Source organism: Glycine max, chromosome 10 (genome assembly GCF_000004515.6).
Source record: "Glycine max cultivar Williams 82 chromosome 10, Glycine_max_v4.0, whole genome shotgun sequence".
Lineage (NCBI taxonomy): Eukaryota > Viridiplantae > Streptophyta > Magnoliopsida > Fabales > Fabaceae > Glycine > Glycine max.
Genome location: NC_038246.2, coordinates 22376584 through 22404298, shown reverse-complemented (window position 1 = coordinate 22404298; position 27715 = coordinate 22376584). Strand labels below are relative to the sequence as shown.

The following is a 27715-nucleotide window of genomic DNA, read 5'->3' as shown; positions in this document are numbered from 1 at the left end:
AAACCTTCCCTAAAATGATAAAACACTTACCCTTGACTTTGCTACCCATGTTTGCCTCATAATTATCATTAATGTGAAAAGATGAATTGAATTTATTTATTTGATTGGGAATAAATCAATTATTCAAATATTTTGGTTTATTTAAATTAAAATGGTTAATATTTTTTCCATTAACATGAAATTTGAAACTTTGAAGCTAAGCAGGTTCCATGTAGAATGAATATGAAAAAGTTGTTCAATAGCCATTCTTCGATTATATAGTTATAGACAAAAACTTTTAAAATAAACACCTATCAATCTTTTTTTTTTTCAACTTAAATTGAATTAAATCAAATTATATCTCCGTCATTAATTTTCTCTAATGCCACATGTACGCTCTCCTTTCACTATGATGGAGATGTTCATTCATTTTCCTGAATATATATATATAATGTATTTAAAGAATTGGAGTGTTAAAATATCACTTCCCAAACAAAATTACAGACGATTGGACATTCACTCACTAATAAGATTTTTCCATTTAAAATATTTTCCAAAGTCCAAAGTCAAACACAATCAATGATTCAAATAGCATCGTGTGTTCACTCTGTTTAGTAGCATCCAAAATGGCGCATTCTTCTGTTATAGTCTTCCTCTGCACTCTCCTTCTCTTCTTTTCTCCGTCAATTCGTGCCTCCGACGATGACGTGGCGCTGCACGCGAAGAAGCTCATCAGAGACCTCAACTTGTTCCCCGACGCTGACGTCAACATCGTTCCCGTTGCTAATTGCACCCTCCAACCCCGCAGGATCGTCGAGAAGCGCCTGAGGTTCCCGAAGCTGCTAGCTTCGGATTCCGAGCCTTCGGTTGAGGATTTGGGTCACCACGCTGGCTATTACCCCATTCAGCATTCACATGCCGCAAGGTGCGCCCTCTTCTCAACTTCGTTCCTCGCTTCACTTATTAATTAATTAATTTCTGCTTTTAATCGTGTACTTAGTTAAACCCTAATTTTGTTTTGTCTTTTAGTTGTTCTTTTACTTGTTTAAGTTCTACCATATATACACACAACACACTGTTACAACTTACAGGGAAATGCTGGTAAATAAAATAGATTTTTTTTTAATTCTGAAACCAAAGCAATGATTTTTGCCCTCTTTCACTACTAAAAGTAACTTTATATATGGTTTTTATAGGACTTTTCCAACAAATTTTAATTATATGCTAATCAATCGTTGGTAAATAAAAATAGTTTAATTTTACGGAAATATACTAGTAACACACTCTTTTAACTACATTCTCTGGAAACACCAAGAGAGTTTCAATTCCTATGAACTAAAACAAAAAATTGGTTGGTTCTTTTTATTTAATGATGACTCTATTTCTTGATTTTGTAATTTCTAATAATAAAGGGAATTGAAAGGAAAAATCTTAATGAGCAACTGAAATTTGTTGAAATAAATACAAGATCTTATTTGGTGGGTCCCACTTTTTATTTAATTCTACATTAAGAATTTAATGAGCAATTGAAATTTGGGCAGAAGGAGAAAACCTTAATGTAGAATGGAAATTTAAAAGGAAATAGTTTATGATTATAAGAAGTGGTTATTTGAGAAAATAATAAAGAAATTTCAACTAATAAGGAAATTTCGAAAGTAATTTATAATATGAGAGCTTTTTTTTAAAGCCAAATAACAATAACAATGATGTCAGGTGCCTTAAGGATGAAGAGAGTAAAATAGTAGATGTTTTCACTCTGTTTTATTATTTAGAGGTGGATTACCTTTTAGTGAATTCCTTTTTATATTATATAGCATTGTTTCACTATAAAATTATAATCTAATATGCAATTTAGTCCTCTAAAGTTCGTAACTTGTGTTGCTTTGATCCTTGAAAGTTTTTGTCTATACAAATCAATCCTTCTGAGGTATGAAATTGCTTACAAGCGGAAAACTTTGAAGATCAATATGTATAGATGTTCACCTACAATGGCCAAAGCAACACATGTTGCTACTTTTAGGGTCAATTTGTATATTACCTTGCAAATTTATACTATAATGTCTTCAACTTTTGGACGATAATAATCACATCAGTTTGGTAAATTATAAGTAGTTGTCATTTTCATAACCTTGCACATTTAAAAATTTATTTCACAATATTATGTAGTTTCATGTGCTGTAATATTGTGGTAAATTGTAGATTTCAATGTTAGTATATTTTTGTCAGTTGTTTCTCACATTTGGTTGGCGCTGCAGGATGTTCTACTTTTTCTTCGAATCACGCAATAGGAAGGAGGATCCTGTCGTAATTTGGTTGACTGGGGGACCTGGGTGTAGCAGTGAATTGGCTTTGTTTTATGAAAATGGCCCTTTCAAAATTGCTGACAACTTGTCTCTTGTGTGGAATGAGTATGGTTGGGACAAGGTATTCTAATTTAATTATTCTACTGTTATTTTTATGTGTTACAATTTCAAAATTACAATGGTCGAAGTTCCCTTTATTTGTGCGTGTGCGTATGCAAGTAATGTTAGCTATGTAAAATCAACTTTTTTTTATCGATTCATGTTGCTTCTTGAGGGATCAACTTACCATACGTCTGCCACACCCTACAATCAAGTTCAGGAATTTCAACTGACTGTGTGATACAGAGCTAGAGAATATCTTGTTGCTTTTTTTTTTTTGGTGGATATCTTATTGCTTTAAATTAATGTATTTTGCGACTACTTATACTTATAATCATTTACCATATTCATATTTTTATAAGACAGGAAAGAGGAAAAGTACAGCAGAAATGACGAAATGGATTTAGTGACTTTGAGGAGGGATAGTCACTGTGACTTTGCTTATTTTTCTATTATGTTGCTGGCAGCTTATATAATTATATTAATTGCCAGCAACTTAATAGAAAAGTAAGGCAAAGCCACTATGACTTCCCTCCCTCAAAGTCATTGAATCCATACCCGGAAATGGCTGACAACTGACAAGGCTGTCCAATCTCTGCACATCAGAAAGGGTCACACCCTTGAAATAACCATGAGCAGAATACACAATAAACCATAACAGATACTGCTCCAAAGCATTTTAAGAACAAAGAGATGCCGATTCAAAACGTGTCTCACACTCCATCTAAGTGGACAAAAAGTATTGATAAAACGGAACACAAGCACAAAATTGGTTTCCTTGTTTCACTAAGGTGTTTGGTAGATAGATTCTCGTAAGTTTCCTAGGAATCTTAAGTTGATGTTAGATTCTCATGTTTGTTATTAACTTTTTTTAAAACTTACATTTACAGAAATGGTTTTTTAACTATGTTTCACAACAAAACATTCACCATGGTAGGAGGTGAGAATCCAAGATTCCTACAAACATAGGAAAGCGTTAACCATACTCATGATCACATTTCTAGGAATCTTTTCAACATACCCAACACATTTGTAACATTCCCAGAAATTATAATTCCTAGGGAACATTATTCCCAAAAATGAAAAAAAAATCTACAAACCAAACATCCCCTAAGATCTCTGTAATTAACCATCAAAACCTGATCCTAGTAGAGCAGGACCAACACTCATGAAAACCACAACATAATTGTCCCATGAAAATCTCTATGCAATATTAATGTAATGCAAAATTAAGCAGCCAACTGCATTGCATAACACATATTAGGGCAGAGAGTGGTGTGGGACCTAAAATTTTTCAAAAAGTCATTTGTATTAATCCTATTAAGCACTATGGCGTATAATTGATAAAAATGACTTGACATTAGAGGGAACTTTGAAATAGGAGAAACTTTTGATGATTAGGAGAATCAGTAGGAAGCTGAAAGACCATTGCATAAAACATACAGAGAAATTCAAAGTCCCAACTCTTTTATTTAGATTGCTAGATGAACAAGTAGGTTAGAGTAAAAGCTAAAGAGATTGTAATTCCCTATCTTTAATATTATTCAAGTTCTAACAGAGTTGGAAATCATACGTTACATGAGGACTCTGAATGGAATAAACTTTTAAGGGGGAAATTATGCAAACTAGAGAAACTATGGATGCAAGCAAAACTCTCCAACTAAGGAACATTCTACTTAAACATCCTCCCAAAGCCTAATAGGAGCACCATCGCCCAATCCAATTTCTTTTTGATATTCCAAAAGAAACAAGCGGCCAATATGAGATATGTCCCTGGGAATTAAACTTGAGTTGGTGTCTAGACATAGTCAGCTTGCGCATCACTTTTTGCAATGTTGAAGTAGCCTTTCTAAATATCTTAGCCTTTTGTAAAATGATGCGGAAAGTGGATAGCTGAATAGTGTTTGTGGCTGTTCAAGAAATAAGCAACTTTATCCCATTAGTTTCTGATAGGAAATTAGCTTCTAAATGGGATAGGCCCTTTAAGGTATACTCTAGAAGGCCCTAATGTGGTAAGGCCCAAGAGTTGTAGTGGCATTGTGGGTTAGTGGAAATTAGTTAAAGGAGAGAGAAGTGAGGAATATTTCTGTTATAATTGGGATTGTGGGTTTGGCAGTGGGGTATGATGGATTTGGAATAGAAAGTGGAGCTCAGAGAACCTTTCTCTGACTTGGGGGAGCATTGCTTTAATTTCATTCGTGCCTTTCTCTTTTCTACACACTCATTCTGATATTTTGTTGTTTCCATTGATAACAAAAACCTATCATTGGTGCTTCCATTGACTCTATGCAAACAAAAATGATGGCTCAACGTCTAGACAATGTTGAATCCAAAATTGCAGCGATCAAAATCATCCTCCTTTCTCACGATTCGACCATGAAGGATCATTCTACACAGTTATCTTCCTTGCTTGCCAACGTCAGTGAACTCTTCCTGGCTTTTGAAGGTTTTCCATGAATGATCCAGCATGTTTCCTTGGTGTGGCCTGGCCTCTTGCAATGATCACACCAGGGACGATTTTTCTTTTGTGGTGGTCGAGGCTGGTTTCCTCTTGCTGCCATTGTCGAGCTCTCAATGGATGGAACTGAGATGGATGTTCCCAGCATGAATTTCCTCCTGCTTTCTTCCATTCTTACTTTTGAGAAGACTTCCCGAATTTTGGGAAGTGGTTTGGTTCCAAGGATCCTTCCACAAACTTCATCAAGATCATTGTTTAGTCCCAATAGGAACTTGTAAATCCTATCTTTTTCCACCAGCTTCTTATATTTCTTCTTATCCTCTGTACAACACCATGAAACTTCTTCACGTATATGTCCAACTGCTACCAATGTCGGTAGAGTATGTTAAAGTACTCAGTAACAGAGGACTCTCCCTGTCGAAGGTCGTGGGGTATGCTTTTTATCTCAAAAACAACAGATGTGTTGTCCACATTTGAGTACATTTCCTTCACTGCATCCCATATATCTTTTGCAGTGTCATAGAACATGAAATTTTCACTAATTTCATTTGTCATGGCATTGAGTAGCCATGACATTACTTGACTGTTCTCAAGTTTTCATTTTTGAACATTTGCGTCCCCTTTCTTAGGACACTTTGAATCTCCTGTGATGTAGCCTTCCCTTCCTTTTCCTTGAAGAAAGATCTTGACTGACCTTACCCATTGGGTATAGTTCTGACCATTCAGTTTATGGCCAGTGATGAGGTGAGTAAGCCCATCATGTGAGCTGGTCGGAAATGATCCAGTCTCCACCGTGAGCGATTCATCAGATTTTTGGTCTCCCATGGCTTGGCGGCGCTAGCTTTAGGGATGGTTCAGATCGTGCTTTGATACCATGCGAAAATAGGTTTTATTTTCCCTTGAATCTGTGAATGGTACATATACAGGACAGAGATAAGAGCAATAATCTAGCCTAGAAATCAGGGGATTTGATCTCCCTATAAATGCAAATTCTAAATATGGTAAAGACAGAAATGACAGCTAATAATTATCTACATAAAAATCCTAATGAGCTGTACAAACAGAATCTATTGATTCTGTGCTGATCTTCAACACTTACAATGGGATCTCTTTGTCTCAAGTGACCACTGACATTGTTTTAAAGGTTTTCCATCTGTACAATTTGATCACGTAATTATATGCTGTTTATGATGGTTCATCTTCCTGAAAGGCGTGGGATGGGGTTCGACTGTCTTACTGAAGCAACCCAATTTAATTTGCTGATGTTTTTAGATCAAATTTATCCGTTCGAGAAAATATGGTTTTTCAATGTGTTTTGACTTGGAGAGTTGTCCAAGTGCAAATGTCTTTGAGGATAAAAATTAACTTGATATCCTAACTGTTATAAACTTAAACTGCTTTCTGCAATGTACTTTTCCTGTGAAAATTATTTATGGGAAGTAAAATTTGTTGGCAATCTTGTAGGCATCAAACCTTTTATATGTTGATCAACCAACTGGAACTGGCTTTAGCTACAGTTCTGATTTGCGTGACATTCGTCATAATGAAGAGGGTGTCAGCAATGACCTGTATGACTTTATTCAGGTACTTTTGTTTACTCTGAAATATGAATATTAGTTACAGAATTTTAGTACAATGTTCATTTATTACCTACCATTTATTATTTGAGTAAATTATATTACTTTTCTCTCTTGACAGATTAATAATTTAATATTAATATTTAAATATAAACAAACCTTTTAACAATGATGAATAATTATGAAATCTCTCAATGATATTTTATCTTTTTCTACTAATTTCAGTGTCACCAGCAAATAATTTTGAATATCTTATTATTTATTTTAACATTTTAGAAGGTAAAATAAAATTTTAAATATTATGAACTTTGAAATTTCATCTAAAATCTTTATTTACTAAGGTCACATAATCAATAATAGATGGTCAAAATTAGCTATTAATATAACTTGAAAATCCCTGAGAGACTACCTGAGCCAATGCGATGTGGGACTGAAGACACTCTCACACCTAGCTCTATGAAGGTGCTGGAGACTGCAATGAAGGCATAACAAAGAGGTTGCAATTAAGGTGGAGGGGTGGCCACAATTTAGGCGTTGTTCTAGCACTACCTAAACCTTTCCACCTTTCACAATTCTTGCTTATTTCTCTTCCTTCTTCCTTCTTATGTTTGCCCTACCATTCTAGTAGGATACCAGAATTCCCTTCTCCAATCAACATGTGATAGCTATGTCCTTGTTGTTTCAGTCATTCCACTCCCCGCTATTAAACTCATTCATGTGATAGCTAGGCCCATCACCAGTGGAGTGACAAAAATATTATGAAGTCAAACTGAAAATGGGACATTTTATCTACACTATGTACCGTTTATGCTAGCAAGAAATGGAACATTTTTTTTGATCGGCAAAGATAATATATATATATATATATATATATATATATAAAATGAGTACTAAAGGTACAAACAATACATTTAAATAAACTGCAAGCAACATGGTTCCAAAATCAGACTAAGAGCAGTCTTGAAAGGAACCATTAGCTACAGAGGCAGGGAAATACAATGATAAGTTGCTCCCACTTCTTATATTTTCTAACCCCCTGAAGAGACAAAGCCTGTTGAGATGTTAGATGCCCAGTAAGTATATGGGATTGCGAAATCCTTCTCAAAACTCTTCAGCCATGTCCAAAGTGTGAAAATAGCATCCTCCATCACCTTGTTACCATCAAAAGTGACATTTGAGAAGATTATTTTATTCCGGTGCTGCCACACTGACCATATGAGGGCCAGCCACCAACACCTCCATCTATTAGCACAAATTCGATTAGGCAAACAGATCACATGCTGGGAGAAATGCTGCCACGGTTTCTGCGGAAGAGCACCGTGGATGTTGACCCATGACATGGATTCCCACCATAGCTGGATAATTCTGTCACATAGAAAGAATAGATGTGCTTCATTCTCCTCATGGCTCCCACAGAATGGGCATAATGTATCATTGAGTTCCACCCGTCTCCTCCTCAAGTTTGACTTTGTTTGCAGCCTTTCTTTTAATAACCTCCACGCAAAGATTGCTATTTTAGGTGGAATTCGTATCTTCCATAACTCCTCGTACACCCGCGCATCCTCCCCTTCAATTTCCTCTGCTGTGAGCACTGTATAGGCGCTGCTGGCTGAATATTGGCCGCTAGGTTCTAATGTCCAAATCCACTCATCTTTTCTGTGAGGCTGAATGCAACTGCCAACAACATCGTTTAAGAAACAATCAGCCATACCAATCTCACGATCAAACAGATTTCTTCTCCATTTAAAGTTCCATTCCCACCCAATGCTGGCCTGCTTTCCCATCTCCTGTATAGTCTGGTTCTGTTGGCATGATATCAAATATAATCTGGGGTATTTTGCTAGAAGTGCTGTATCACCATGGCTCCACTTGTCCTCCCAAAACTTGATTTTCTCTCCATTCCCCACCTTCCATGCTATCCCTCCCTGCAGTGCATTCTCATATTGGGGATTATGAAGAGCTAATTTAATATCTTCCCACCACAAGGAGACATTTTTGTCTCTTGTTGCTGCATCAAGGCCCCTCCAACCGCCATACTTTGATTCTAGAATCCTTGCCCATAGCTCACCATTGTGATGGAATAAATTCCATTTCCATTTGGCAAGCAATGCAAGGTTAAACTTGGTGATATCCTTTATTCCTAAGCCTCCTTTGTCTTTAGGGAGACATACCGTCTCCCACTTGACCCAAGCAATCTTGTGTTGGTCATCACCATCACCCCAAAGAAAGCTTCTTTGAATGCAAACCAACTTTTTCACCACCCTTCTAGGAACCCTGAAAAAAGACAAGAAATAAATAGGAATAGAAGTTAGGATTGACTGAATAAGAGTGACTTCCCCCCCTCAGGATATGTGTTTCTGTTTCCATTTTGCTAGTCTCCTCTCACACTTTTGAATGATTGGATCCCACATATGATACTTCCTTGGGTTTGCCCCTATAGGTATCCCCAGGTAAACAAAAGGAATGGCCAATAAGCTACAATTCAAGAAAATTGCCGTGTTTTGCTTCCACGAATCAGACATGCCAATAGCTCCAAAGCTGCTTTTTGCAAAATTTATTTTAAGTCCTGACACCAATTCAAATGCCCTCAAAATGGTCTTAATTGCTTTAATGTTCTCCATTGACGCCTCCCCAAAGAATATAGTATCATCCGCATATTGTAGAATGGTAACATCCACTTTATCTCTCCCCACTGAAAATCCTGTGTAGAATTTTCTATCAACAGCTTCCCTCATCAAACCATTTAGGCCTTCTGCTACTATGTTGAAGAGAAACGGCGCAAGAGGATCTCCTTGTTGTAGCCCTCCTTTGGGGGAAAACTCCTTGGTTGGGCTCCCATTAACCAGTATCGAGATAGACGCCGAGGCTAGACATCCCTCAATCCACCGAATCCATCTAGGACTAAAACCCATCCTTGTCATCATGTACATTAAAAAATTCCATGATACTGAGTCATAGGCCTTCTCATAATCTACCTTGAACACAAGGCATGGGTTTTGCTTTCTCCTAGCTTCCTCCACTACCTCGTTTGCTATTAGTACACCATGTAATAAGTGTCTACCTTCAATGAATGCAGACTGTCTTCCATCTATAATGGACGACATCACCTTCTGTATTCTTTTAGCCAAAAGCTTGCTGATGATCTTATAAATACATCCTATTAATGAAATAGGCCTGTATTCCGATATGTCTTGTGGGTCCCAAAATTTCTTAATGAATTTGAAATTAACACCGTCCGGACCAGGGCTTTTGTCGCTTCCACAGTCCCAAATAGCCTCCCTCACCTCCTCCTCCTGAAATCTCCCTACCAACATGTCATTTTGCTGTTGGTTAATTGACTGAAATCGGATACCGTCAAGAGTTGGTCTGCTAGGTTCTGGTTCATGAAATCTCTGTTGGAAGAAAACTCTAACTGCCTCTTTCACCTTCCTAGGCTCATCCACCCATGCACCTTCAATCATGATGCCTTTTAGGAGATTATGTCTGCGGGATGCATTCATCATGAGGTGAAAATACCTTGAGTTGCAGTCACCTTCTTTGAGCCATCTGGATCGAGCTTTTTGCCTTAACAAGGAGTGATGAGAGTGGGCAGCCACCCACAAATCTTAGACTGAGTCCAATGTTAGCAAGCTGAAAATGACTAGTATCTATTGCCCAGCTTTAGGGGTAGTATTGTAAGGCAATCCTGAATATTATGTGATCTTGCTGCATTGTATAATTTACGGGGGTTGCAATCAAATATTTCTTTTTTATTTCAATTGTTATTTCTGTTGCAGTATTTTAGGGATTCCAAGTTTATCATAGGAATTGTCTATTTTTTGTTTCCTTCTATGATTCTCTGTTTTGCCTTATATGTACACCTCAATCATTTGGATAAATTAAGAGAAGGAATAATTGTTTCATACTCTAATATCAGTTACATTATCAGTCAGCGCATGATTTCAAGCTATAATATATTTACATATATACATACTTGAAAGGGTGTACAACTAATATTACTTCAAAAATTCTTACTATTATTCTCTCAAAATAATGGTTAGACCATCTAACTGTGCATTATGATAAAGCCAGCAGGCTATGGGACTTTATTAGTGAGTAGTGACCATAGATTTATAGCTTAGAACCACTTCGTTCCTGAAGTCATTAGGCATACATAGTTCACAATAACTTAGTATGGGGCATTCAAAAGCACCACCGTAAAATATTTCCTTGTGACAATAACAATTTAAAATGAGCTGTCTCTTGTGTGGAAAATTTGTGTATGGCATTTTATAAACAAATTCATGATGCTAGTATAAACTAAATTGATGAACATGCAATGAAGACTATGAGAATGTCTATCACAAAAAGCTTAGTAAATATGCATCAACAAATGTGTGTGTGGAGACAGAGTGAGAGAAGAGAGTATCTAATGAAAGCATGGGAGGGGAGTAGGGTTCATCTTGACCATATATTTTTTTGCACAGCAAAAATTTATATTATATATTATAAATAAGAATCAGTACTAGGTGTACTGAAGTGTACAACAGAAAACATAGGCAATGAAAAGCCAAACCCAACTAAAAGCCAAGTACAATACAATAATACAGCTGACAAGATATGTCAAACCCCTCTAAGAGAGTTCATCCTTCAAGTTAGTTGACCAAAGGTTAAAATGAGTTTGGAATCCCTTCTCCATCCACCTTAACCAGGACCAAGTATGGAATAAGGCTTCATCCATGACTTTTTCAGGGTTGAAGAGCTGGTTATTGAAGACCAAGTTGTTTCTGTGATTCCAAATAGTCAAGGACAATGCTATCCATAAGACCTCCCATCTCTTGTCTGCGCTTCTTTTCGTATTCCAGTGGGAGAATTGCAGAAAGTGATACATTGGCTCTATGGGGAGAGGACCCACTCTATTAACCCATCTCATAGCCTCCCACCATGTTGACCATATATTGTTTTATTGACAAGCCATTATGGTTGTATGGTTTAGTTCCTATTATGAATGCTCTCACCTAGAGCTGGACACTTGGGTTTGGGCCCGCGGGCTGTTCACGAAACCCACAACCCGCATGGTATATGAGTCTTGATATTTTGAGTCCATTTAAATTAGGGGCTTTTTTGCTTGGCCCTAAACGGGTTTATCTATAGCCCCCCATGGGCTTTTTACAATTAAATATAAAAATATAATGTTCATAAAAAAGGGATGTATACTGAGTAAAAATAAAATTATAGATTTTTTTTATGCAGGAAGTATAGAATTTAAGTACTATTTATATTGTTCAATGGTTGGTGAATGGTAATAGTGATACAATATTTTGATTTAGTATAGAATTATAGATTAAGTAAAAATGATGTAGAAAAATGCTTTTTAGGTGTCTTAAGATTAGACAATTCATAGTTAGTTTTTAAAATGGTTTATAATGGGTCAAATTTTACATTTTAAAATTTAATTTTTCTATTTTTTTTGTCAAATGCGGGCCGGTCCACTAAACCCATGGGCTATGTGGGACAGGTGTGGGCTTGCTAAAAATGAACCCGTTTGGAATGTGGGCTTCGTGGGAGGGCTTACCTGCATGCCCAGCTCTACATCTCACCTGATATGCTTCCTTTATACACGCATGCTAATTCAAGGAAAAGAAGGGGGGTTGGGGGGGGGGGATTGTTCTTGCCTTAGACAGATTACTTTAGCCATATTCCGTTATGATGTTTGATGTATATTTTATCAAATGTATCTAATGTATTATGTCACTCATGTTTTCAAATTATGCATATATACCATATGGTTAGTTATGCCAATAGTGATGAGAAGTAAAACAATCAAGCCACATTGTCCTTCCAGTATTAAAAATAGTCAAATTAACCATGCTTCCCATCCACACTCTTGGTGTTAGGGACCAAAAACACAGATCAAGTAATGAAACAGTGAATAGGGAAGTGCATGTATTATTTGCAACAAAAACGAAATACAGAAGCAGTAAAATCCTACTGCCACAGAGCTAGGCTCCTAAGGGTGGCTACTGCCCTCTGTCCATAACTGAATTTCCAAATTCTCAGACCCCTTTCTCACTCAATGAAACTTCCCTAAATACCCTCAAGTCCCCCTCACACTTTTGGCAATTCTGTTACTCTCCTTGCCACCTCACCTTTCCTCTTCCCACCCATGTTTCTTCTAACATAAACCCTCCAAATCTTGGGCCTCACTCACGTCCAAGCCCACACCCCCTGTCCTATCACTTGGTGCATTGATGCGCAAGCCTCTTCCCATTCCACCCATCATATTATCCACGCACCACATTCAAAAATGCTGGCCATGAGGGGGTTTATTGGAAAAAACCCAAGTTTCACATCGGTTAGAGATAGTGGCAAAATAAAATATATACGTGGAGGTACAAACCTCATCCTGTGAGCTAACTTTTAGGGTTAAGTTAGGCCTATAACCCACATTTTAATTTTTTTTTGTTCTCTAATAATTAACATTGATTCTGATTGGTACAACATATACAGAATATGTTCCCTAAAATAAACCATCTAAACAAGTCCCTAATAATAACCATAATTACAAAAGATATAAAAGCTAATAATCAGGAAACACAATCAGAGTAGAAACGAAAATAGGATTCCTAGAAAATCTATTAATTAAGATAGAAACCGTTCAGAGTGGCAACTTTTGATTCTGCCATTGATATTCTCCCAACAAATACACACACACACATATACAGAAACATAGTAAAAAAAAATTAAGACTAAAATACTGTATTAACTGTTATTTTCTTTTTCCCTCAGGCCTTCTTTGTAGAGCATCCCCAATACGCCAAGAATGACTTTTTTATTACAGGAGAATCATATGCTGGACACTATATTCCTGCCTTTGCAACTCGTATCCATCGAGGAAACAAAGCTAAAGAAGGAATTCATATAAACCTGAAGGTTTGTTACATTACGAGATAAACCATTCTAACATTTTGTGACAGAACTGTATTGAAGGGAAATAATACTTGCTTATCTTATTTTAATTGTTTGAACAGGGATTGGCCATTGGTAATGGACTTACTAACCCTGCAATTCAGTATAAAGCTTACCCTGATTATGCACTGGAAATGGGCATAATTAAGAAGGCTACACGTAACCTCCTTAACTTAGTATTGGTTCCAGCCTGTGAATCGGCAATAAAGCTGTGTGGTAATATACATTTTTCACTTTTTTCCTTTCAACAAATGTTAGATTTCTTGTCACGTTTGAATGTTTGGAATGAGGGTTATAATGGATTGAAAACAACCAAATGTTTGAATTTGTTTTATATATGAAGCTTGAGTTCAACTGTCCAACTCTTTTCCAATAATAAACTTGATTTGAAATAATGGGCAAAATATTCACTTTGTTTCTTAAAAGTGCCAACTGAGGTAGGGTCATGGGTTGGCCTTTTGGTTCCTCATGACATCTTATTAGAGTATACTTACTCCGTCTAGTATTTTTACTTTGTGTATTCTGTTATTTGTTGTTTGTAAGTTGTCAGTGAGCTGTCAGTTAGTTACAGTTAAGCTGTTAGTGAGCTGTCAGTTAGTTACAGTTCTAACTATGTTAGTAACAAATTGGGTTAGTTAACAGTTAGTCTCTCTATATATAGAGGTGACACTATCCTTTTGTAACTTGTCTTTCTTTTTCTTGACCAATGAGAAATCAGAGTTTATCAAACTCTATTACGGTATCACAAAGCTAGGTTGCGATCCGCACCATAGATTTTTTTTGTTTGATCTTCAATCGATTCCTTCTTCTCCTCTTCTTTGATCCTAGATCAATTTTTGCTCCACCACCAGCTTCTTGCCGATCTATGAAGTAATGACTATGCTTGCTTCCGCCGATGATGGAGGTGGCGATCCTCCGCTGAATGGAGTTCTCGTGCTGCCTTATCAGAATTCGGTGCACACGAACTTCAATCACTCCATCACAGAAAAGCTCGACTCCGTGAATTATCTTTTCTGGAAATCACAGGTTGAGACTGTGATTAGTGGTCACTGTCTTCATCACTTTATTGCGAACCTGTAGATTCCGGAATGGTTTGCAACTCTTGAAGATCCTGACTCTGGTTGTGTCACTCCTGAGTATCGCGCCTGGGAGCAACAAGATCAGTTGCTTCTCTCATGGCTTCAATCCACCATTTCCACTCCCAGGCTTCAAAAGTTCGTTGGCTGCACTAGTTCATGGCTTCTTTGGGACATCCACAACTACTTTCATGCTCACACAAACGTGAAGGCACGACAACTTTGTATGGAGCTGCGTCAACTCATTCTTGAAGGTCGTACTATTTCTAATTAATTGACTGAGATTCAAAATCTTGTTGATTCCCTTACATGTGTTGGGTTTATATCTGTGAGATTATGTTTTGATATTATTCCTGATATTGTATTTATTATTAGAATATTATTTTTCCTAGTAATCAGTAATTGATTGATCTTGTAATAAATGCTGATTCCCTTTTTCCATATTATAAATAACATGATGTGTGGTCTACATTAACACATAACATCATAGTAAAACACTTTTACATGATATCAGAGCTCGGATTATTCTTGGTTGAGGGAATAACGAAAACCATCCCCCACTGGGAGCATACTGTCCCTAGTGGACCTTTCTATTCGTTGCACTTATTTTGGCGGTCTTTTCTCCTTTTCCAACAACTTTTCCGGCCACCACAGGCTGCCGTAACTTCTTCGGCGACCCACTGCCCCGGTGGACCCTTTCTCCTTGTGTCTCTTTCCCGCAACATGTTTTTCAGTTTTCCAGCGACTTTTTCCAACCGCTGCCGCTGCTGCCGTATCTCTGGCAAGCTTTTTGGCCAACACCACCACCATCGGACTCATCCTGGGCCGATCTACAAAGATCCGGCAATCGCTTCCACAAACGAAGCTTCACAAGTTGTTTCTTTGCTGCGCCAAACAGTGCCAGCCACCGACGCGTCAACCGTCTTTTCTGACCCTAACCTTGCAATTTTTCCTCCATCGGAGTTGTTTTGCGTGTTGGTTTGATGGTTTCTTTTTCTTTTTCTTGCATCAGGAAGTCTTTCACAAGTTGCTTTGCGCTTGTGACAGACTTCCTGATGCCTTTTCGTCAGTGCTCTCTTCGACCACTATTGCTCGTTGCCGAAGACCGACACGTCAGCGCAGCCAACTCAAAACACCACTGCACATGGCTCCATGTAGGGCCTTGGCATGTGAAGTTCATGCATATGACACGTGACACATCTTTGGCTAGCATCAAACTAATCTTCTCTACCTCCGTCTCAAGGCATCCCCGATGAAATTTTTTTTTTTTGCTTTTTGTGGGGTGGAAACTCAGACCAGAAGAAGATTGCTTGGGTGAATTGGGGTATAGTTTGACTACCAAAGGAGAAAGGGAGCTTGGGTATGAGGGATTTGGGGAAATTTAACTTTTTACTTGGAAAATGGCGATGGAATCTGTTTCACCATCACGGGGAGCAGTGGGCACAAGTTCTAGAATCAAAGTATGGGGGTTGGAGGAATTTGGATGCAACTAGAAGATCCAGAGAATCTCTCTGGTGGCGGGATCTTAGCTTTGTTTGCAATTTGTCTTAGGGGAGCTGGCTTAAAAGTGGGACAAAATGGAAAGTAGGATGTGGATCAAAGGTGTTGTTCTAGGAAGATGGATGGTTGGAGGATGGGGTGTCGCCGAAGGAGAAGTATCCAAGGCTGTACCAGATTTCTCAACAACAACATCAACACATCCAGCAAATGGGGACAACATCAAATACATGTTGGTAATGGAAGTTCCAATGGAGGAGGTTTTCCTTGGAGGCTGAAATAGACATTGCTGTAAAATTTATGGAGGATTTACAGGGTCTGACAGTTCATGTGCAGCAACAAGACATGTGGAGATGGGAGGGAGATTCGAGTGGGGAGTGCTTATGTGTTACTCAATAGTAATTCGCCGGTGGAGAGTCAGGACGAAACATTTAAAGCACTATGGATGATAAAAGTCCCAAGTAAAGCATCAGTTTTTGCTTGGAGATTGATCAGGGAAAGATTGCCTACAAAAAATAACTTAAGAAGGAGGAATGTGGAAATTAATGATGTCAGATGCCTATTTTGAAGAAGTCATGATGAGGACGAGGCTCATTTATTCTTCACCTGTGCTAAAATCTTGCTGCTATGGTGGGAATCACGATCTTGAGTAAATGTAGTGGGTGCTTTCTCGAAAAATCCAAATCAGCATTTCCTTCAACACTCCTACTGCAATCTTAACGGACTTAGGGTTCAGCGGTGGCAGACTTGGTGGATTGCTTTGACATGGTGTATTTGGCATCATAGGAATAGGATTGTCTTCCAAAATGAAAGTTTCAACAGTCATTAAGTGATGGAGGATGCTCTATTTTATTGCTGGACCTGGCTTAAACATTTGGAGAAAGGATTTGACATCCCGTTTCATTCCTGGTCCAGTAACATTAGGTATAATTTTTTGTTTCTGGGGGGATAGCTTATAGAATCGAATTATGCCTGGTTGGGTACCTAGCGGTTAGACAGATCTTTGGTTTCCTAATTCATGTTGGTTAGCATGTATTAGGTCACCATAGTTCTGCACCTTGCAAATGCTAGGATGTATATACAACAGTACCGCGAGATAACACTTGCTTAAAAAGAGAGATGAGAGAGAGAGAGAGAGAACTGGAGAGTGGGCGAGAGAGAGAGAGACAGACAAAGATACAGGGCGAGAGATGAGAGCGGGAGAGAGCCTGAGAGAGAGAGAGGTCGTCCAAGACTTAGAGACCAGCAGAGGAGGGGGAGAGATAACGGCGGGGACAGATACAGTCGGATTGAGAGAGGAAGTGGGAGAATGATTTACAGGCATCCTGCAGAAGATAACCACCGACATGATGTCAACAAAGATACCCAAAATTGGAACGATATCGAACTTCAGGAGGGCCAATGGATCCAAGTCCGTGATAGGAGGAAGGCTCGAGCAGTGGCAGGAAACGTTAATGGAGGGGGTCAACGCAGACATAATGGCTCTAAACATGACAACAGTAGAGGAAGTTTCAGTCTAGCAACATGCAGGAGCCGGCCAGACGTAACTTCTTTTTATTTTGCTCACTTTCCAAATCATATCTGTGAGAAAGGCCTATGGAAGATATTCCAGGAATGGGGGAAGGTGTGGGAGGTTTTCATACCTAAAACAAAGAACAAACAAGGCTTCAGATATGGTTTTGTTCGCTTCAAAGGGGTAGAGGATGAGGATAGCTTGGAGAGACGACTTGATAATAATATTTTCATAGAAGGAATGAAGTTGTTTGTCAACAAACCAAAATTTCAGAGAGGAGGTATCAAGGACGCCAGGACTCATGCTGGAATAGCTAATCGAGCAGGTATGGAACGCAGGGAGTATGGAAACAGAAGGCAAGACCCCATCCCATATTCCAAGCTCAAATCGTACATGGAAGTTTTGAAGGACAACCATAAGGAGGATAAGAAGGCTTCGAATGAGCCAATGTTCGGGATGGTGGACGCAGAAGCTAAAAACGACTCCATAGTCATTTAGACAACAAAGAAGAACACAAGGTGGCTAGAGAATATATGGGTGGGGCGTATGAAAAACAAAGCTATGTTAGAGAGGGTGGCTGAGGAGGTCCAGGGGGTGTTTGGAATGGAGATGAAGACTACATACTGGGGTGACAACTTAGTTCTCCTACACGACTTGGATGATGATAGAGCCTGCGAACTTAATTGCCGAGAACAAGAAAATGGACGAACCCCTTTTATCTCTATCCAGAGATGGTCGCCAGAGCTGCAGCCGTCTTATTGTCTAGCATGGATATACATCTGGGGCCTTCCTCTAACGGCATGGGACGAGGAGAACCTTGCGAAACTGGTATCGGGATATGGAGAGCTCATCGAGCTCGATGAAGAGACGGAGGAGCGAACGAGGATGGATGTGGCGCGCGTCTTAGTTCGCACGAAGGAGAAGCCAAACATAGTCCGATCGTTGATAGCCAACGTGGATGGAACGAAGCACCAGCTGGAGATGAGGGAGGAAATGGGGTTTGGGCGGGGAAGAAGGATGCGCCCGCTGGTATTGGAGACATTCCCACCATCGCCGTTCACCACGGCCTTGGCGGAATCAGACGATGAGCTAACCAACCGCGTCTCCGACAAAGGATCATTTGTCGGATTTTTCGACGACATACCTTGCCTCAGGTCCGGCCTCCTCCATAGTCGGCGGCGACAGTGGGCCAAAACTCAACCTTTGGAGCGCGGAAATCGAAGCTCCGACAGATGAGGACGTGGAGCCTGGTCTTTGCTGCGCCTCTCAGTCTGAACCTGCAGGAATGACAGACAATGGGCTGATAAAAGAGGATCACAACGGTCCTCTCCTCCCTAACTTGCATGCAAATGGAAAGGTTGACCTTAGGGATGTTTGCCCTAGCCAACCTTATGACAGAAATGAGGATATAGCTACTGAAGACAAAGAAGAAGCTGACACAGAAAAGAGGACTTGCTTTTGGGCTACACAGGATGACCCTGCAGTTAATACCCTTCAGACCCTCCCAGTGGTCAATAGGGATTTGAATTTGGCGATTTCAAATGACAGGGGTACAGGAAACACATCTCTGACTTTGGTGGAGGATAGGAGGGACCAGAAGTTGGGCCTCGATACTAAGGGCCCATTCCCAAAAGGAGGTGCAGCAGAAAATGTTAAAGTTTATGCTAGGAGAAAGGAGGGTGTTAAAGGAAAATACAAGGCCCAAACAAATTTAGAACCAACCTTAGGTGCCATCAGAGAAGAGGGGGAGATAAGTATTTCGGACCCTGGGGATATATCAGCAGCCCACTGTGAGGTTGGTGCCCAACCCGAACCAGCCATAGCCACCTTGGACACAATTCTGTTTCAACCTCAGTTCAGCCCTACCCTTCCATGCAAATCAAACAAAAAGAATAAGGAGGCCCAGGAGGGGAGGGATCTCCACATCTCAGACTCAGAGGGGCTGACTCCTGAGCAGCAATACCCATCCCACAGCCCTGCCCCTAATAGTGGTTTTAGCAAAGTTTTTTCTGAGAATGAGGAAGCCCTTCACATGGCAATTGCTAGAGACTTGGGGGTGTCCTATGCTAAGACTAATAACAGTAAGGATAACGTGATGAATGAAGACAACATTAGTAGATGTTTTAATGAACTAGCAGGACTGATGGGAATGAAGCAGATTGAACCATGAATATATTGTCCTTCAATTCTAGAGGGCTGGGCAGTGGTATCAAGAGGTCAGCCATTAGGAAGCTAACCTTGGCCAACAATGTTGACATACTCTGCATACAGGAAGCTAAAAAGGAGCCCATAGACAAAACTTTCTGTCAATATTTGTGGGGGGATGATAATGTATCATGGGAGTTTGTCCCTTCTATTAGTGCAGCTGGAGGACTTTTGTGTCTATGGAATAATGACTCTTTTGTGGTGGATAGAAGGGTAGTGGGAAGAGGCTATATATTGCTGGAAGGCACGTGGACTAAAGAAAACAAAAAGGTCTGCATCACTAATGTCTATGCTCCCTGTGATTTACAGGGAAAGAGAGAGCAATGGGATGAGCTTAAACTTCTTAAATCTTCTCTTAATGATGGCCCTTGGTGTATCGTGGGTGATTTTAACTCTATAAGACACCAGCATGAGAGGATCAACTCATCTCAGTCAGTGGGGAACTTAACTAGCATCTCTGAATTTAATTCTTGGATTTCTGATATGGCTTTAGAGGAAGTTAGGTCTGTTGGGAGGAATTTCACATGGTATAGACCTAATGGAACTGTCATGAGTAGACTGGACAGGTTTCTTCTATCTGATGAATGGCTGTCCCAATGGCCAGATTCTACCCAATTTGTGCTTGATAGAGATTTTTCTGATCATTGCCCCATCCTTTTGAGGTCTAGAACCATTGATTGGGGGCCTAAACCTTTCAAGATAATGGACTGGTGGCTGAAGGACAAAGATTTTCAGAAGATGGTGTCTCACAGATGGGGCAATTATCACCCTAGTGGGTGGGGTGGTTATGCCTTAAAGATGAAACTGAAGTTCATTAAAGGATGTTTAGGGCAGTGGAGCTCACAAAATGGTGTTATTAATGCTTCTAAAATTCAGAATTTAAAAAAGGAGCTGAATGCTTTGGAGGCTGGTAGCAATGCTTCAATTTTATCTCAAGCTGAGGTGGAGCTTAAGAAATCTCTGCAGGAACAGCTTTGGAATGCAGCACTTGCTTATGAATCCATGTTGAGGCAAAAATCAAGAGTGAAGTGGCTAAGAGAAGGGGATAGAAACTCAGCTTATTTCCACAGATTGATCAATCACAGAAGGAGGGTTAATGCTATTCAAGGTCTGCTCATTGCAGGTGAGTGGGTCCAAGAGCCTAACAGAGTTAAGACTGCAGTTTTAAACCACTTCAAACACAGATTCTCAGGGCAGAATCCAAATAGGCCAACTCTGGATGGAGTGCACTTTTCTTCCCTTGGCCAAGGAGACAAGGAATGCCTTATTGCTAGATTCTTTGAAGGGGAAATTAAATCAGCAGTGTGGGCTTGTGGAGGAGATAAAAGCCCTGGTCCCAATGGCTTTAATTTCAATTTTATAAAGCAGTTTTGGGAGACTCTAAAACCTGATTTTACTAGGTTCCTGGATGAGTTCTACATCAATGGCAGATTCCCCAAAGGAAGCAATGCCTCATTCATAGCCCTCATACCCAAGACCACTAACCCTCAGACTCTTAATGATTATAGACCCATCTCTCTTATAGGGTGTGCGTATAAAATAGTGTCCAAAATCCTGGCTACTAGGCTGGCTCGTGTCTTACCTCATCTAATAGATGAAAGGCAAATAGCTTTTTTGAAAGGGAGACATATCCTCCACGGGGTGATGATTGCTAATGAGGTTATAGCTGAAGCCAAATCTAAAAAGAATCCTTGTATGATCTTCAAAGTGGATTTTGAAAAAGCATATGATTCGATCTCTTGGGGCTTTTTAAACTACATGATGATGAGGATGGGTTTTTGTGAAAAATCGAGACAATGGATATATGGATGTTTGTCTAGTGCAACCATATCAATTCTAATTAATGGCAGCCCCACTTCAGAGTTTGTACCGCAGAGAGGACTAAGGCAGGGTGATCCCCTTGCCCCTTTTCTTTTTAACATAGTAGCCGAAGGCCTCACCGGGTTGAAGAGGACAACAATCTCTAAGAACATGTTCCACAGTTATCAAGTGGGGAGTCAAAAGGAGGAGATTAATATTCTGCAATATGCAGATGATACACTGTTTTTTGGATCTGCAACTACGGATAATATTAGAGTCCTGAAATCTATCCTCAGAATCTTTGAGATGGTGTCCGGTCTCAAGATTAATTATGCCAAAAGTCAATTTGGGTGCATGGGGAAATCAGAGGCTTGGTGTAGGGAGGCAGCCCTTTTTCTCAACTGTGGTCAGCTGGATATCCCCTTTTCCTACCTTGGAATCCCAGTGGGGACAACATCTAAAAGCTGGAATACTATCTGCCTTCCCAAGAACAAATGGGAGCTTGGGATTAAAGACTTGTCCAAGTTTAATGAGGCCTTGCTTGGTAAATGGGGTTGGGACTTGGCAAATAACCAGGATCAGCTTTGGGCTAGAATATTAATGTCCAAATATGGAGGATGGAATGCATTATGCTATGGCAGAAACAGAGCTGACTTTTCCCCTTGGTGGAAGGATTTAAGATATGTTTTCCAACAGCATCATAGAAATTGCATCTTCAATAACTTGAAGTGGAAGGTGGGTGATGGGACCAGAATCAAGTTCTGGAAAGACAAGTGGAGGGAGGATGATTTAAGTCTCCAAGATAAGTACCCAACCCTATATCAAGTGAGCACTCAGCAGAATCATACTATCAACTCAATGGGCCTCTTAATTGGTAGTAGATGGGAGTGGCAGGTACAATGGAGGAGACATTTCTTTGACCATGAAATTGATATGGTGGCAGCATTCATGGCTGACATTGAGGCTGTTCAGATCCAATCTTCAAGTCGGGATCTTCTCATCTGGGGGGCTGATCCTGTTGGTTATTACTCCACAAAGTCAGCCTACAATCTCCTCAAAGATGAGGGCAATTCTATTACTGAAGACAGCACTTCCAAGATTATTTGGAGACTGAAAATTCCCCCAAGAGCAAGTGCTTTCTCTTGGAGAATCTTCAAGAACAGACTACCTACTAGGGATAATCTAAGGAGGAGACATGTGGAGCTGCCCTCTTATAACTGCCCTCTTTGTGATCAGGAAGAGGAAACTGCTGGCCATATCATGTACTCTTGCAGGAAAACTAGACATCTTTGGTGGGAGAGTTTCAGATGGGTCAATAGGGTGGGTCCTTTCCCTATTAAACCCAAATGTCATTTTCTGCAATTCTCTCAATGGAGTGGGAAAAGCAATGTAGGCAAGCGATGGGAAGCTTTCTGGATAGCTCTATCCATGACTATTTGGAAGCATAGAAATGCCTTGGTGTTTCACAACCAGAATTTCAGCACCGAAAAAGTCATGGACGAAGCTTTGTTTCACACTTGGTCTTGGATCAACTGCATGGAGAAAGATTTCCATACACATTTTAATCAATGGTCTACTAGCTTAAAGGAGGAAATGTCCTAGGGGTGTTCTTTTGCTGTATGGGTATCCACCTATTGTGGTTTTATCTTATGTAGTTGGGGCTGGCAGAGTTCTGCCTTTGTATATTTAGATATATTTCAGTACACCTAGTGCTGATTAATTATTAATAATATCAGATTTTTGCTGTGCAAAAAAAAATATACAACAGTACCGCTTGTACTGATTTTAATACTCTCTCTCTCTCTCTCTCTCTATATATATATATATATATATATATATACTTTTGCTGATAAAAAAAAAAGACATGGAAGAGAGGAGCCGGCAGGATTGCTGTTGAATCATTGAATGGAATAGGAGAACCACAACATGGCTGGCTGATTTTTCAGTAGGAGGTAATGATAGGAACTGAGTTTGGGGCAGTTTTGACAATTATTGCTAGAAAGTAGGAGCAGTAATTTCTCATCATAATGTCTGTCATTAAGCAGTTATGACAGATACTGGTAAAAAGTAGCAGTAATATATCATCAAAATATGTGTAATAATAGTTGTTGGTTAGCAGTTATGCATTTGAAGAATATGTTCAATAGTAATTGTCATGTTGAGAGTTCAGGGCAGAAAGTTAAGAGCAGTTACAAGTATTGAATGTGTGTAATCGGGGAATAGAGATACATGTGTTTTTTTACTAGTAATTTGGATAAACAAGTCATCTTTGTAGAACAGCAAATTCTGTTGTACTCTGTGTGATGTGATTTAATATACTGTTCTCTAATCTATATAAATTGGGTGTTCTATCAGTTAGAAAGTCCTATGTTTCTGACTATTTGCATAATGTGTTTAAATCGCACACACACTCACACATATATATGTAGGCCAAATGACTATTTGGTCCTTTATCTTATTTATTTGGTTTAATTTGGTCCTTTATCATTTAGGAGTTGAGTTAGGCCCAAACCCACATTCTAAGAACCACTATCTTAGTTTCATTAACGGTGTCAAGTTTGCACTGACGGAAGGACCATTTTGGTCTTTTCTTAAAACATAATGGACCAAAATGAACTTTCTAAAAGATAAAAAGACCAAATTGAACCAAAAAAATAAGATAATGACCAAATAGGTCATTTGGCCTATATATATATATATATATATATATATAATTTTCATAAAATGTAAATTACTATTACAATGTGTTATTTCTAAATTATATGAAAATTTTATGAAATCTGCCCCAACAACTTTAGATATGGAAGTATACAGTAAGAGCACTAGTTTGTTGATTTTATTGTCCTGATCAAGGGATCATCATTCTCACAGGAAGTAAAGGTTAAAGAATCACTACCTGGTTTTCACTGAAATCAGTGCTTTCACTTGTTTGGTGCCTTCTGGTTGGCTTTTGTTACCTTAATATCTGTTTTAATCCTTTCAGGCACTAATGGAAAGACTTCCTGTATGGCTGCATATGTAGTTTGTAATGTCATATTCAGTGACATCATGTTACATGCTGGAGATACAAATGTGAGTAAAATTTTTCTTGTGTTGTTGACATGTCAGCAATACTTTATGTTGTAATAGATTGCTTATATAAGTTTATTGAGCATCAAGCATAGTTAAAATATTGCTTTATTGCTACCTTGAGCTGTAAATTAAATTAAATGATCCCCGTGAGAATCAATATCTTCTATCCCCCGTGTTCATAATAGCTTTGATACCTTTCAAAAGAACCATTCAACCCAGTAAGGAGCCAATGAAGAAATTTCGATGTCTAAATTGCTGATGCCCGACAACTTTTATTCTTCGTGTCCAGAGTTCTAATTATGAACTTAGTCACCATTGAGAGTATTTGTAATGTGGGAAAGAAATACTAAAATACCATATATCGCGTGGAGAGGTATGAGGAGTCAGTTTATCAAAGTTTTGGAAGACAGTTAAATTGATATGGAGTAAACCCTTCACTATGAGTAGGCATGTAGATAATTAACTGTTTTCTAAACAAAAAATCTGTTGTATAAACACCTTTAACTGTTTCTTAGTTTGAGTGTATTTTAATTGAGAAATTTTTTAGCATATTAAGAAAGCCATTTATGCTGCTAATAGGTCAAGAAACTTGTATCTTGATATTTATGGTGATTTCAGTCTCGAAGCAATGTATGGGTATATTCATAATTTTTACCCGTCGTTATATACCCGTGCTGCAGTACTATGATATCAGAAAAAAGTGTGAGGGAAGCCTTTGCTATGATTTTTCAAACATGGATAAGTTCCTGAACCAACAATCTGTTCGGGATTCACTAGGCGTTGGGAAAATTCATTTTGTTTCTTGTAGCACTGAAGTTTATGCGGCTATGTTGGTGGATTGGATGAGGAATCTTGAAGTTGGTATTCCTGACCTTCTTGAGGACGGAATCAATTTGCTTGTTTATGCTGGGGAATATGATCTAATCTGCAACTGGCTTGGTATGTATTTACTCTTAATGTATTTAAGATCTGTTGAGAAATTTAATGAATGAATTGATAGACCTTTTTCTTGGTGGTATGCATGATTTCAATGAGTAGGTAATTCAAGATGGGTTCATGCCATGGAATGGTCTGGTCAGAAAGAGTTTGCAACCTCACTTGAAGTTCCTTTTGTTGTTGATGGATCAGAAGCCGGATTACTGAAGAGCTATGGACCTCTAAGTTTCCTTAAGGTCTTCTTTTTTCCTCTCTTCACCTACCTACACATATAGACACTTATGCTGTGAAAACTATCAATACCATCTTGAATAAGGCATACTCTGCATAACTGATTGAGTAAATAATAGATTACCTCCTTCCACGTTACTTTGTGTCAAATACCCCAAAACTTCTAAAATGGACGATACTCATCCTTTTTTGGTAGTTATTTTTACTGGTACCGGTACTCATCTGTGCTAATTACCTCTATTTTTACATTATGTATGTTAGGAACCAAGAATTGAAATGAAAGAGAAAAGAAAGGATTTTATTAACTAGTAAGAAAAAAAACAGAAAATAAGAGAGATAACTCTCTTCCAAGGATTTCTCCTTCACAAAGGATTTCTGTTTTCACAAAGAGCTAATGCTTAATCTACAAATGATAAGATCTCTCTCCTATCCTTCTTCTCCTATTTATATCTAATAAACCCCTCAAACTAACTAACTAACCCCTTAACTAACTAATCAATATCCTAACTGTAGTAACTTACTCCCCTTTCTCGTAGTCCTAACAATATACGAATCATTAATGTGGTGATAAAGATAGAATAGATAACTAGTGCTTTCAATGTTAATGATAAAGAATGTTAAAATTAAGGACAATTTACACTAATGAATCGCTATTTTGTGTGGGGCTAGTTGCACTGTTTTCTGCCATGGTAATATGCACACTTGTGCTTGTGCAGTGCTAATAGCTAAATGTAACATTGTCAGAAACAGACACTCGATCCATTTATTTACCGAATTCATTTCTGTAACAAAAACAGGTCCATAATGCGGGTCACATGGTTCCAATGGACCAGCCCAAGGCTGCATTAGAGATGCTGAAGAAGTGGATTAATGGAACCCTTGCTGAACCTAGGGATGATAAGGAAAAATTGGTTGCTGAGATGTGATCTCTTTTATTGCTTATTTAATTAGTCTAGCAAAAGGGAACATAAATGAGAAAAGAAATTGCAGAAGTGTGACCTGTATGTAGTTTGTGTGATATGATACCACCCCCACAGCACAATTCTAAAATGACATTGTACTAAGAACTTCTATCATGGAAGAAAACCTACTATTCTAAAGGAATTCCGTATTTTCTGCTTTACATGCTTTATTTTGTTTCACATAAGATCAGATTTATGTGTGTATTTTTGAATTAGATTTCTTATTTGTCATATTTATTGTTTCCTTGAAGCATGGTATAACTGAGTTTCACTTATGACTACCATGTTAATATATGGTCGGTATTTCAATGAATTTATCACTTACAAAGTGTTTTTTTTTTTTTTTTTTTTCAATTAGTTTCACTTATAACGTACACAAGACAAACGGATGCGAAATAAACCAATATTAAATATTTGTGCTTATATATAGTTTTATGAAATTGAAAGATTCATAGTCTGGACGAGGATAGAAAAATTTATATAAAAATAATAAATTTAAACAAAAAATAAATGTAGGATAAATTATTTTAGTCCCTAGACTTTTTAAATAAATTCTAATAAAGAAAATTCAAGGATTAAAAACAAATTAAAAAATTTTGATTTAAGGACTAAAAAGATAGTAAATTCTAAAATGTATTATAAGTATATTTAATGAATTTATAAAATATCATAAATTATTATTCTACGAAAAATTAAAATGATACTCTTTTTGACAGATACGGTGATAATGATTGAGATTTAGATTTTCAAATTTATTGAAAACTATGAATCTTCTTTTAATACTGGTATTTTAGTATGTGCAATATAAAAGATAAATGTTTATTATTTCATATAAATAAATTTATAATAAATAAAAATATTAAATATACAAATTATATAATAATTAAAACTCAACATATAAATTGTATTTTATATTTAACTTAATTAATTTATATTGTGATATAATTATGTTATTTTTAATTATTGATAGAAAAAGTTTAAGAGATTAAGAGGTCAAGAAAAACCCAGCAGTTGACCAGAAAAGAAAATCTGCTTAACAAGCTGTTGCTGCAAGCAAAG

The 27715-nt window shown here is 38.2% G+C and overlaps 1 protein-coding gene across 2 annotated transcripts; it reads left to right on the top strand.

The window, feature by feature from the left end:
• The first annotated feature begins 449 nt into the window (after positions 1–449).
• Positions 450–26817, top strand: LOC100792645 (serine carboxypeptidase-like). Of its 2 annotated transcripts, XM_003535852.4 has the most exons (9): positions 450–904; positions 2235–2403; positions 6304–6423; positions 13185–13328; positions 13427–13580; positions 24439–24527; positions 25208–25466; positions 25566–25699; positions 26492–26817. In XM_003535852.4, the coding sequence occupies exons 1-9, from the start codon at positions 606–608 to the stop codon at positions 26618–26620; spliced, it is 1497 nt and encodes a 498-aa protein (XP_003535900.1). In that variant the 5' UTR covers positions 450–605; the 3' UTR covers positions 26621–26817. The 2 variants fall into 2 exon arrangements, with proteins under 2 accessions (XP_003535900.1, XP_040862060.1); XM_041006126.1 differs by lacking the exon at positions 6304–6423 and having other exon boundaries at positions 470–904.
• Positions 26818–27715: the final 898 nt, after the last annotated feature.